The 13,035-nt window shown below is 44.2% G+C and overlaps 2 protein-coding genes across 2 annotated transcripts; one reads left to right on the top strand and one right to left on the bottom strand.

Moving 5' to 3' along the window:
* Positions 1–7,760: 7,760 nt before the first annotated feature.
* Positions 7,761–9,991, top strand: LOC123449788 (cytochrome c-type biogenesis CcmH-like mitochondrial protein). Its single transcript, XM_045127120.1, has 3 exons — positions 7,761–8,042; positions 8,827–8,958; positions 9,401–9,991. Exons 1-3 carry the CDS (start codon positions 7,902–7,904, stop codon positions 9,584–9,586), a joined length of 459 nt encoding a protein of 152 aa, XP_044983055.1. The 5' UTR covers positions 7,761–7,901; the 3' UTR covers positions 9,587–9,991.
* Positions 9,992–11,623: 1,632 nt separating this feature from the next.
* Positions 11,624–12,194, bottom strand: LOC123447337 (putative lipid-transfer protein DIR1). Its single transcript, XM_045123930.1, has one exon. The coding sequence runs from the start codon at positions 12,089–12,091 to the stop codon at positions 11,783–11,785; it is 309 nt and encodes a 102-aa protein (XP_044979865.1). The 5' UTR covers positions 12,092–12,194; the 3' UTR covers positions 11,624–11,782.
* Positions 12,195–13,035: the final 841 nt, after the last annotated feature.

Here is a 13,035-nt window from a genome sequence, read left to right as displayed (position 1 = left end):
CGTTATTTTGTGTTGCAAACCCCACATATTTTATATGTTTCCGGGGTAGAAAAATCCCATGGATTTTTCTGTGCAATTAGTTTTAGCTTTCGAGTAAGTTAGTTCGCGAGATATTTTACCGTGATGCCCTTTTGTTTAATTCGTAAGATTTAATCTGTGCGTCGTTTGACGGAGTTGTCAACTAGAGAGTTGCTCTTGGATGTTTTGTTTAGTCCCTGGTATTTTTGGTTGCAATAGAAATGTGTGTTTAGGTGTGGTTTGCTTGCTCCCAAGTTGCTAGAAATAGTGCTGATTTGGAGGAGCTGAAATATTTCCAAGTCTGGAGTCCGTGATATTTTGTTGTTGTCTTGTCTTGCTTGCATCTTGTGATTTGTAGCTCTTTTGAGGTTGGTCCAATGGAGTTAGTTGTACCCCTTATGTTTCTTTAGCATGTTGTTAAGTTTCATGCCATTTGGAGACCTGTAGCTTAGATTTTTTCTACTGTCAATATAGCTTCAGGCTGAAAGCTGCATTTTCAGTAGGTGTTATTTTCGCTAAGTCTGAAATAGTTTGTGAGATGCCATTTTGTGTCTTCATTTCCTAGTGCTCCTTGCTGCCATGCTAGTTGTTGTTAGTTGTTTGCAGTAGTGCTTCTTGCCCTCTTCCGTGCCATGCCTTGCTTGAGCATATCGGAGTTGTGTAGCCGTAGTTGTGGGGCGTAGAAAGTGCTATGTGGCTGTTTTAGGCAGATTGTAGCTCTTTCTTGTTTTGCTCGTAGTTTTTGAACCGTAGCTCCGATTTGATCGTGTCCTACATGAAACTTGCTTAGAATCTTGTGTAGTTTCTTTTTCTCTTTCTGTTTGTATGTGATGGAGTGCTCGTAGCCGCCGTTGCACATAATTTTGCATTCATGCCATCATATCTTGCGGTGCTTGTAACTTTTGAACCGTAGCTCCGTTGGAGATGTTCTTTACGTGTAGATTGCTTGCCTTGACGCGTAGAATCACGTGAACCTATTTGTTTTGCTGTTTAACATATATTTATATGCATTAGTTCAGATCTGAACAGAATTGTAAATTAACATGTGAGGTCGTCTCGGAGATGCTATATGTCATTTCCGACCTCATTTAAAATGCCTAGATAGGTAGTTTAATTTCCGCTTCACCTCTTGCATGCTTGACAACATTAATATTGCCGTGTAGATAACTGGGAGTGAATTAAATAAATAACGTGGAGTTTCGTCAATATGCAACTCGTGCATATTGAACTTCACTTAATGTGTAGTGTTTGATTGTGTGATTGTCATGCCGTGAATTGCATGTATTCAGTAGATCATGCTTCATTTGTGTTGTGTATCGTGTGGTGAATTCCGTGTGTTGATTTGTGTTTTTGGTTTGTTTCGTCTCGATAGAGTTCCGCAGCGTGTCGGATTGTGAGGACCCGTTCGACTACGTCGGTTCGTCTGCTTTACGGAGGCATTCTTCTTCCAAGCGGGATCTCAGGCAAGATGATCATTTTCCCAGATACCATTACTATCATTTCCTTGCTAGTTTGTCGCTTCTATCGTTTATGTCTCGTTGCCTACCATGTGTTAAATTCAGCCTCTCAACAATGTCATGAAACCTTCAACCTGTTCAACCTAGCAAACCACTGATTGGCCATGTTACTGCTTGCTTAACCCTGTTGTTAGCGTTGCTAGTTGCAGGTGCAGTTGCTTCCATGTGAAACATGGGTTCCTTGTTATATCACCATATTTAAATGCTATTTAATTTAATGCACCTATATACTTGGTAAAAGGTGGAAGGCTCGGCCTTTTCTAGCCTGGTGTTTTGTTCCACATTTGCCCCCTTTTAGTTACCGGCTACCGGTGTTATGTTCCATAATTGAGCGCTCCTAACACGATCGGGGTTGTTATGGGGACCCCCTTGATAATTCGTTTTAGATTAAAGCTGGTCTGGCAAGGCCCAACTTTGGTACTACATTTGCCTAATCATCTAATAAAATTGCATAGGGACCCGCCTGCACCCGCGGACTATTTTAATCAACCCCCGGGCCAGTGCTCCTCATGAGTGTTGGTCCAAAACTAGAGCCGTTTGCGGGGCCAACCCGGGGCAACTCGGGAGATTTCTATCAGGCCACCGTACGCTGTGCTTATCCGTCGTGTCCTGAGAACGAGGTACGCGACTCCTATCGGGATCGTCGACACGTCGGGCGGCCTTGCTGGATTAGTTTTACCTTTGACGAGATATCTTGTGCATCGGGATTCCGGTGATGCTTTGGGTAATCTCAGAGTTGAGGTTTTCCACTAGGGAATCCGACGAGATCGCGAGCTTCGTGATTGAGGATTTCTATGCGGCTTGTGGTAATTTGTGATGGACTAGTTGGAGCACCCCTGCAGGGTTAAATCTTTCGGAAAGCCGTGCTCGCGGTTATGTGGCAACGTGGAAACTTTGGTTAACACTGGTTCTAGATAACTTGAAGTTAACTTAATTAAAACTTGCCAACTGTGTGCGTAACCGTGACTGTCTTTTTCGTGAGTTCCTTCTCCGATCGAGGACACGGTGGGGTTATGTCTGACGCAGGTAGGTGTTCAGGATCATTCATTTGATCATCCGTAGTTCACGTCCGCTATGCGTAGATCTTTCCCCTCTTTATTCTCGTACTCGTAAGTTAGCCACCAAATATATGCTTAGCTGCTGCTGCAACCTCACCACTTAACCATACCTCACCCATTAAGCTTTGCTAGTCTTGATACCTTTGGAAATGAGATTGCTGAGTCCCCTGTGGCTCACAGATTACTACAACACCAGTTGCAGGTACAGGTAAAGGTTACGTGACGCGAGCGCGTTGATTGTTCTTTTGGAGTTGCTTCTTCTTCTTCTTCATCATCGATCTAGGATGGGTTCCAGGCCGGCAGCCTGGGATAGCAAGGATGGACGTCGTTCTTTCTTTTATCGATTGTTTTCGTCCGTAGTCGGACCCTGCTCTTACTCTTGATGATGATGTAATGTACTGATGTGACTCTGATGTAGCTTGTGGCGAGTGTAAGCCAATTCTTTATATATCTCATCTTTTCAGTACATGTACTTGTAACGATATCCATTCTTGCGACACGACGAGATGCGCTTCTATCCCTGACGAGGCCTTCGTGCCAAATTGAGGATAGGGTCGCATCTTGGGCGTGACAGCCAACTAATTTGTCCCAATGATAGGACCACAATGGTGCTTTAAAAAATCACGGGGAACTAAATCAGGAATTGACTAAGCAAGGCTACCAAATTTCGAATGAATCTGGAACTAACTAAGCTTGGCCACTCCACTCCCAAGGTTGGTAATTAACAAACAAGATGATGTACATATTCGGTGGGGATGACAGATTTGATGTATACATGCTTGAGTGTTGGGTGGTGGTCGATCTTGGTGGTTCTTTGTCTCCTCCTCCTCCTCCGACGAGCGGCGTGGGGCGGAGAGGGGTCGTGTCGGGCAGGGCGGCGGGGGTGGGGGTGGAGAAGAGGACAGTTGGAGTTAGGGATCGAGAAAGTGATTACTTTTACTGCGCCGGAAGGTGTTAAAAGTGACTAGTGCTTGTGTGGGCCTAATAGGCCTAACGTGCAACGCCGGTCCTAATGTTCAACGCCAGCACTAAGAAAATAGTTATGGCGTACGAATTTAACCAACGTCAGCACTATTTAAAAATATTAGTGCTGGCGATGGTGAGAAATGGCGCGCCACTAACAAGAGTTGTAGCTAGCCATTTCTCCACTAGTGCCAATGCTCCCTTTGTGTTGTCACAAAGGCTTGTGTGGTTGAATATGGTTGGTTTCCCGAACTTGGTCAAAACTACAAACTTCAATTGGCGATCCCTTAATCACCTAGAGAGAACCATTGCATCATCATTTTTCAAAGACCAGTCTTAGCTTGACACAAGTATATTCTAATTAGGGCTTTTGAGTGAGCATATCCAGAACTATCAAGCATGGGTGGATGGCCTATGTTACCTATACGAGTGATTTTGTATGTAGAGGCATGGCAATTGTGTGCGCTACTCTTGAGTAATTTAGGATTACCCCCGCCCCGCCCGAGATCCCAATTTAGTGACATAAGGTGGCAACTAGAGGGGGTTGAATATGTGACTACAAAATTTAACTTTCTTAGTACAGGTAATGAGGTGCCATCCAAACCTTCACAAACTTGTCAAAACTAAATACATAAGCTTAGAAGTATCGACAAGATACCAAACCATTAAGGGTTCCCTACAAACCCAAGAGTAATGAACAACATGAAGAAATCAGGGGGGTCAGGTTGGCTAGATGAAATAAAAATTGAGGGTTTCTTTTTTTTTCGTCTCAACAAACCAAGTTTTGGTTTACTAGAGAGGAAGGGATGTAATCTCAAAGTGCTAACCATTGTGTTCTTCTTAAATTTGGTCGACACTCACCCTCGGGAAAGAGGGAGGGGGTCTTTATATGCCCCCTGATCATTATGTGTGTTAGATAACATTCAAGTATCGAGGTTCCATGCCAACTCTAAGTTCTAGATCCACGGATCAATCTAAGGACATGTCTCAATTGTGCAAGAGCTTGCAAGCCAAATCACCCTCTCCCCCAAATAAGCTTGGAGGCTCGAGGATTCTTCACATGAAACGAGTTGATTAGAAGGGGCACCTTTAGGGGTTGTTGCACATGATCTTGTGTGTTTGTATGATTTAATAAATAGACATGAATTCCGCTCTTGGTCCTTATGCACTCCTTTTTAATAATACAATGTTCCTATTTGATCGAACGTGCACAAGATAACACATAAAAAAGTACACCCTGTTATTTTCTCCAACCACCTTGGCTTCACCTCATTTGGTCTAAACCCTACTCATGTACTCACAAAAAGAGTTAGCTTCTTGATCATATATCATTAGCAACGCTCAACAGATAACACATAAGTTATACACTCTTATTTTCTCTAACTACCCTAGCTTCACGTCATTTGGAATAAAACCTATTCATGTACTCATAGAAACAATTAGCCCCTTAACCACATGTCATTATCACAAAAGTCAGCATGGTGGTGGAAAAGGATCATGCACGCGGGGAGCGGCGTCAGCTGGTCTACCTTGATGGATCTTGCACGATCTCAACAAATCCAAGTAGGGGTGCAGTTGAATCACGCGCGTTTCCAAAGGAGGTACCTAATTTTCCATCCTTTTTTTCATTGTTTGCCCAAGAGATCGAGATGATGTTTGTCCATGCTTATGCTTTGGCTTCAACTTTTCTTATACTTCAACATCCAACTAAACACATTCCTTTATTTTGGGCTTAAACGAAAGGAGGTCCGCTTTTTAGTTTGTAGAATCGATAACACATCGGAAGATACTTTTGCACTTATGAAAATTCCACATTATCATATCTGCGTGTACTTCATAGAAATTTTAAGAGAAAATTATCATAAGATATAACAATCTCGCTCTACTCAGGTCAGGATGATGCCGTCGTCAATGTGGCTTCTCCGAGCCCTAAATCATGTTGTTCGTGACGGGTGATTACTATAATGAATTCAACGAAGTACGATCCTCTGTATGATTGTGAAGGTGACTGAATATACCGGCTTCGTTCATCTTTGGTGCTCGGGTTTTCTTTATTGCCTCAACATCATGCAAGTTTGATTAGTTTAGTTTGTTTGTGTGTACCGTTGCCGTTGAGCGACAACAGATCAGGGGATGTAGACAAATTTTCGAGGACTTGATTGTGTTTTCATCTTTTGTCAGGGTAATTTCTCTGCATTTTCATTTTTAGTTTATAATTTCAGATAAAAGAAAGTCAGATTTGGTCGCTCACCGTTCGATCCACGATCCAGCGGCTCAGGAGCTCCCCTATCATGGGAGCAAGGGAGGGCCGGGGGTACTGGATATTCTCCACACCCGTGGGAGACCCGAGCGGCGGCGCTAGAAGGGCTGCCTCCGCCTCCGCCCCCTCCTCCGTTCCGTCCCCTCCTCCTGCTCGTCGGCGCGGCGCTGCTCTTCCTTCTCCGACGACCACCCCGGCGGTGCTGCTACTCCCTCGCCTCCGACCCCTCCCCCGCGCGCGCTGCACCGGTCGAGGCCGACGCCCTCCCCCAAGTCCTGCTCCGACCAGCTCCTCGACGCCGCATCTGCCCCGCCGAAATCTGGCCCTGCGCCGGCCAGCTCCTCCCCCAAGCTCCCCCACGCCACAGCAAAGGTATTGGCCCTTTTTTTTTCTCTCGGTATGAACAAGTGGTCTCTTTTGGTACAGAGGAAGATGTGCGAGTACAAGCAATGGATTTCCTAGCGCATCACTCATGATGTACAAACAACTGATGTTATGTTGGGTATTTCGTTTGTTAATAATTCACGCATTACACCATTTCCATTTAAATCATCTGAAAGAATATGCCATGTAGCTCAAAATCCAGTGAAACACGTTTAAATCAGGCTATTATCATTATCAGTACATAGACAGGCTTTCAACATTTTTTCTCGCCACAGTAGTGTCTATCTCAACATTCATCCAAGCTAAATTGCGACGCCAACATCCACCTCAGTGAGCTTACTAGAGTGAGAAAATTGTGTTAGTTTAAGAACGGTGGCCGCTGACAACGAGTTGAGGGGGCCAACTGAGAAAGACAATGACAGCTTTGGGAGTTCCGATGCAATTTTCTCTTTCCAAAAGCTGCCGTCGAGGATATTCTCCTTGGTTCTTGGTTATTACTATTTTCTAAGGCGATGAGAAGTGTAGAAACAAATTCTTGTGTAATATACAGTTCACATGTCAGTCATTTTGTACATTTCCTTAAAATAATTTTTTTATGACAAAGTTGCCATACATAAAAAAACCCTGCAAATAGCAGCTGCATATGTCACTCGGTAGGATGCAATGCTCAACAGTCAACAGCTATTAGTCGTTTTCACTTGCTTACCTTAAATTTTAGAAGGGTTCTGCCTGTCTGCCCAGACCTACAGATGCTTCCCTGAACATTATATGCTTATCCCGAGAGATAACTTGTCCAAAATATACTTTGCTACTTCTAGTTAATTAGTCTGATCTGTGGTGGATAGTTATTAGTTATTACTTTACAAGTGAGGTCACAACCATCATTGTTGTGCGCCACAGTTATTTGTTTTTTGCTCTATGACCAACATGTAATAGGCAAGTCTTTGGCTCACAGATGGCACTGAGATAAAGACTTGGCCCTTTTTTCCTCAGATACGCTAAGATAAAATTAGAGCTCTACTCAGAACTCGAGGCTCGAGCAGCTCATGAACTTCCAGTATGTTGTATAACATTGGTTAATATGCGCTTGAATATGTACTCATATGGGTCCACAGTGGACGAGAGGTTTGGTGAGCCTGATCTTTAAAGAATGCCGTGTCATGAATTCTAGTAGAAAGTATCGGTTATTCTACAAACATTATAGGGTATACTGGGCTAATTGAAAATAAAAATCTCATAATGTATTTGTTAGTCTGTGAATTTCTAACTAGATTAGTTCTGGGACAATAGTAATTCTGTTTGTGATCATATTTTGTCTGAAGAGCTGCTACTATCTGCTACCATTTCTGTTCAGCACTATAAGAAATATCTGAACAACCTTTGTTCTGGTATAATTGTGAAGATCTTTGTGAACCAGCAAAAGGCATGTTCCAAGCTGGGACCAGCAAACCCTGTTTTCTTCACCAACTGCTTCAAGAATATATTGTAGCTTGAATCAGCAAAAGACAAGAGTAAAACTTTGCCAAGCTTGATAGTTTAGTCTTGTCATAGTAACTTAATCCTAATGGTTGTGATCTGTTTTATTTCTAGAACCTTGGTGGTATTATTTTGTACACTAAGTACATAAATAACATTTTATTTCTTCAGTTTCTTATATGCAGCTACTTTGTTACAGTTCATACAGATAACATTACCTTGACCATGGCTAGTGAAGAGGATGTGAAGCAGCGGCAGGTTGTTGAAGACCGTGCAAGAAATATTAGCCACAATGTACGGTGCACTGAGTGTGGCAGCCAGTCCATTGAAGATTCACAAGCAGATGTTGCAGTTCTCCTTAGAAGGGTACTTTTCGTTCTATAACCTCACAGTGATTGGCTGCCTGACCTTGTTGGTTCAGTTAGTTGTCAAACTTTTAGTAGCAGAGCTTTGCTTATTCCTGTATACCTTTTCATGTTTCCACAGGATCCGACCTTTGCTTTGTTGTTCTCTTGATCTTAACAAAACGTAACTAAGATTAGAAATTCAATAACACTCTTAGCTGAGGTAACACTTGTACTTGAGACCCTGTACTGATCAATACAACAACAACAACTACGCGTTTCAGTCCCAAACAAGTTGGGATAGGCTCTTGGACTGATCAATCATGGCGTAACATAAAATGTGTTCACCAGCACCCAGTAGTTAAATGCAAAATAGGATTGAGAAACTTGAAATGATATTTGCTATCATAATTTCTTTTTTGAAGAACTAGTCTGTCTGTATGTCCTTTTCGGAATGATAAAGATGGTTTTGGTATGCCGCAACTGGTTTGGTTCCTCGATTATATACATTTACGTGCCTTTTTACTTGACTAGGTTTCTTAAACTTGGATGATATTTCTACCTTTTCAGCTATAATATTAATTTTTATTACCCTTTGCTATACCAGAAAACTGTTTTCTGATTCAAAAGCATTTATTTGCACCATGTACTACATATACAAGAGCAAAATTTAATCTTGAGTTCTCGACGTCAATAAACGCCCTTGGTTTATATGTTTTAAAGGATCGAAATATTATCGCCTTACACCCAATATGTCATGGGAAGCTTCACGGCCTCAAGAACTGACATATTTGTCATTTTTGCAGCTAATTCGTGATGAAATAAAATCTGGAAAGAGTGATAAGGAGATATACAAAAAACTAGAAGAAGACTTTGGAGAAACAGTTCTATATGCCCCTAAATTTGATCTTCAAACTGCTGCCATATGGTTATCGCCGGTGAGCCTTAATTAGTATTTCTACATGGTGTTCATGCTTTTATTATGCTAGAAGTAATATCAGTTGCAGTTTTTGAGCATATTATTTGTTCGTTTTATGCATGCATTGTGTGTCTTGGTGAACCCAGGCACATTCCATCATCACAAACTTTTGCATGATGATGTTTTTCCCTGAATAGAGACAGCCTACAAAAACGTCTCATATTTTGGGATGGAGGTAGTACTTAGTAACGCCCTAGCTCAGTCTGTATAGAGATACCAATACTTATTTGAACCGCTCTATTTCGTGCTTGGTAAAATATTTCTTTGCTGCAGCAGAGCATGATAAAAATGAAGACTTTGAAATATCGAAGTATCTAATTCCCTGAATTAAATGCTTCATGTATCGACTGTGATTTCTATGTTAGGACAGTTGAAAACCCGATACATTAAACCCTGTGCAGGTGATTGTGGGTGGCGTAGCAGCTGGCGTGTGGGCTTACCAAAAGCACAGGCAAAGGACCAACGTTCACATCATGGCTCTGAACCTCGTCCGAGGGGTTCCCCTGACTCCAAGGGAGAAGGAGACGATGATCGACATCCTCACGCCGCCCCCACCGGCAAGGAGGTGGTGGTGGCCTCTCAAATGATGTTCTTTCATGCGACATAGGATGAATACTCATTTCCAGTGGTAGCATCATGCAAATTGATCTGGATGGCTGAAACTTAAGTGCGTGATTTCGATGCACATCTCGCGCCCTGCTTGAAGTTTGGGATACAGATTTTTTTTGGTTTTATAACCGGATGCCTGCGATGCCTTGGCGGTTTGTGATGCATGAACCTAGCTAGCAGTACATGCTGCCTTCTGTATGTAGGCTATGGAGTTGAAAAGCAGCCTGCTGTTGAAATGTAGCTTCTTCCGAGGCGTGCTTTTTTTTTTTGAACTGACAAACACGTGGTGTCACTGGTGATCGCCGTGTTTGCAGTCTAGCACAGAGGTAGGGAATTTTATCCCCAAAATAAGCTGCAGTTTTCAATTGAATTTCTGTTATTAATGTTCCTAGTCTCTTTTACATTTGGAAGTGCAAGTTTGTGCAACCCCTCTACTGAAATTGCGCACGATGGATGTCTTGTTTGTTTCATCTAACCTGTGATCTTGATCCCAGCTTGGCGTACTACTCCCTTCGTTCCTAAATATAAGTCCTTTTAAGGATTTCACAACGAAACTATATATGGAGCAAAACCAATGAATATATACTTTAATATATGTCTATATACATTCATATATAGTTTTTTTGATGGAATCTCTAAAAAGATTTGTATTTAGAAACGAAGGTAGTAGATGATGCTAGCTGGTATGCATGCATCGCAGTGGCACAGATGAACTGGCCCTTGGTAATGTATGATCCATTCTTTTTCCGCTAGGTGTATTACAGTGTCGATCTAGCAATTTTCTTTTTACCAAACACGGTACCACGCGTTTGTAATTTTGCCAATCGATATATGTCTCTCTTAAAATGTTGACAGTGTAAAAGTGTCTTGTATTTCGGATAGAGGGTTATAATTATACACTGCCTGCTCTCTCGCGCTCTTCGCTAGCTAGTGAGGAATCCAAAGTGAAGGGCACGTTATTTTCAGGCCCGTTAAAATATGGAAAAAGCTTCTGGTCGACTGCTTCAGAGCATCATCTTTTTATAGCCTAAGTTTGTAACTGATCCATTGTTGCAATCTTCTTTCTTACAACAAATTGTTTGTTGGAAGATCTGGATTACGGCAAGGCATGCACGCCACCGGACTTGTCCGCATCTCGCGAGACAACGTATCCGGATGCTAGATATGCCAGGTAAGGTACACGTGAATGCTAGATATGTCAGATCCGGCAGCTCGTCAGGCAACAGATCTTTTAAAAAGATTTTTTACAGGTGTTTCCGCAACAAGATTTTTGCTACAGAAAATATTTTATAGCAAAGTCTGTTATAAAGAAAATCTACATGTGTTTTCGCAATATGATCTTTGTTACAAAAAATATTCTATGATAAAGTATGTTGCAAAAAAATACATGTGTTTCCGTAACACGATTTTTGTTGCAGAAAATATTTTATAACAAACTATGTTGCAAAGGTTACACAGGTATTTCCACAACACGATCTTTGTTGTAAAAAAAATTCTATAGCCGTCCACAACTTTGTCGGGACCGAAACAAAGCGATTGTTTCCGCAACTGATTTGTTATTTCAGGACTAATGTGTCGGAGAAGGCGACCGAGCCGCGTGCCAGGAGTTAGATCGGACAATCGGACAGCTGGGCGCCCGAAGATCCGACGATTATCGTGATGGTGGATGTTTATTATGACATCTACCGGTGAACACGTAGCGCTTCCTTTAAAATATGCACGTAATTATTAGGAGGTTTTCTTTCTCTCTAACAAAAAAAGTTATCATTGGAGGTTCTAAGAAAATTTGAAGTTGAAATCAAATAACTGTTTTTTTTTTGCAAAGAAAAACCCAAATAAGTGTTAGCTCAAATCCATGTGTTTCTAGATCTCCTAGCTACGGGGCTGCCGAGATTTTCGTCCAAGTATGCTGACATGCCACGATTGAACGGAACGCCATTGTGAAGGATAGGATAGCTGGAGTTGTGTGGATGGATTAACCCTGAAACAGATTAATTACAGATAAACAGTTGGAGTACAAAAACCACACACATGTATAGTAATAGTATAGTGCACACATTTGAAGAAGAAGTAGCCTTCCCTTCAATGTCCACCAGCAATGTTACACACGGATCAGTAGTACATTATACCTCCAGCTCCAGGCTAGAGGCTAGAGGCATTCCATGGAACTGGATCTAGCAGTCGGGCGGCGTGGTGAGTCCGCACTTGGCCGGCAGCTCCATGGCGCGCTTGGGGTCGATGTTGTAGAGGCTGAGCCAGGGGGAGTTCTTGTAGGAGCAGAGGCACCGGAGGTCCGCCTTCCCCAGCGTCGCGCAGCACGCCTCCGACGGCGCCGGCTGCGGGTCCGTCGTCGCCGCCGCCGCCGGCTGGCACGCCATGAAGTCGTCGTTCTCCATGTCGCACACCGCGCGCGCCCCCACGACGGCCACGGCGACGACGACGATGAGCAACGTGAGCGCCAGCGCCTTCCTGTCGCCGGCCATGCCTCACAAGTGCCACACCGAGCGAGCGCTGCTGGCCTGCTGCCTGGCTAACCGGAGCGAGCTTGGTCGGTCGTCGGTGCTACTAGGATGAAATGGTTGTTGCGGTGGCGTGTGATGGGCTCGGACGGGGTGTCTTTCTTATACCGTGCAGTGAGCTGAGCGTGAACTGACGGGAGGTTTTGCCCGTCGGGTGTTGCAACTTCCTGGTTTTGAGAAGCGGTCCTTCGCACATTCTGTTGCGGCCAACTAAAAAACTATCTTTTGGTTTGCAAAAAGCGGTGTAAACAGACGATGGTTAGTTTTTTTCTGACATCAATGGCGATGTTTAGCTTCGTTATCTGGTGCCAGCAATGTCAAAACAATATCAGCCCCCCCTCCTCTCGCGTCGCCCCCGCGAGGCTACGGGAGGCAACCCTAAATCCCGCCGACCTTCCCCCTCCCCTCTCCTCCCTCGTCGGCGGTGGCGAGGCCTCGCGGTCCTCCTGGTCGGGCGGTGCTGGCGCGGACCGGTGGCTCGGGTCAGAGCGTGGGACTCTACCGAACGGCACGATGGTGTGGCGGGCAGAGGCGGAGCTCCCATGCCTCTGCTCCCCCGCGGCGGGCGGCCTGGTGTTGGGGCGTGCCTGCTCTCTAAGATTGGCAGCGGCGATGTCAGATCTGTGGTCTGACGGCACGGCCAAATCTGGGGCTAGGCGACGCGGGCCGATGACGGCACGGGTTGCAGCACCGCAGCAGTGGCAGGTCGATGGGCGGGCTAGCCGGTCTCCAGGTGCTCCAACAGCTGGGAGGCGGCGGGCAGCGTGGACGGGCTCCCCGATGAGCTTTCTTGGTGGTTGGTGACGGTCCTTCACTGTAGTGGATGCGTCGTGTAGTGCTTGGGGCTTTCCTTGCCGGCGGACGGGCGTGTGTTGGTGACCTTGCGTGGAGCTGTGTCGGCTGTCGAG

This window comes from Hordeum vulgare, chromosome 4H (assembly GCF_904849725.1).
Source record: "Hordeum vulgare subsp. vulgare chromosome 4H, MorexV3_pseudomolecules_assembly, whole genome shotgun sequence".
NCBI lineage: Eukaryota > Viridiplantae > Streptophyta > Magnoliopsida > Poales > Poaceae > Hordeum > Hordeum vulgare.
Note: the sequence above shows the minus strand (reverse complement) of the source record. Positions and strands in the feature narration are given on the sequence as shown.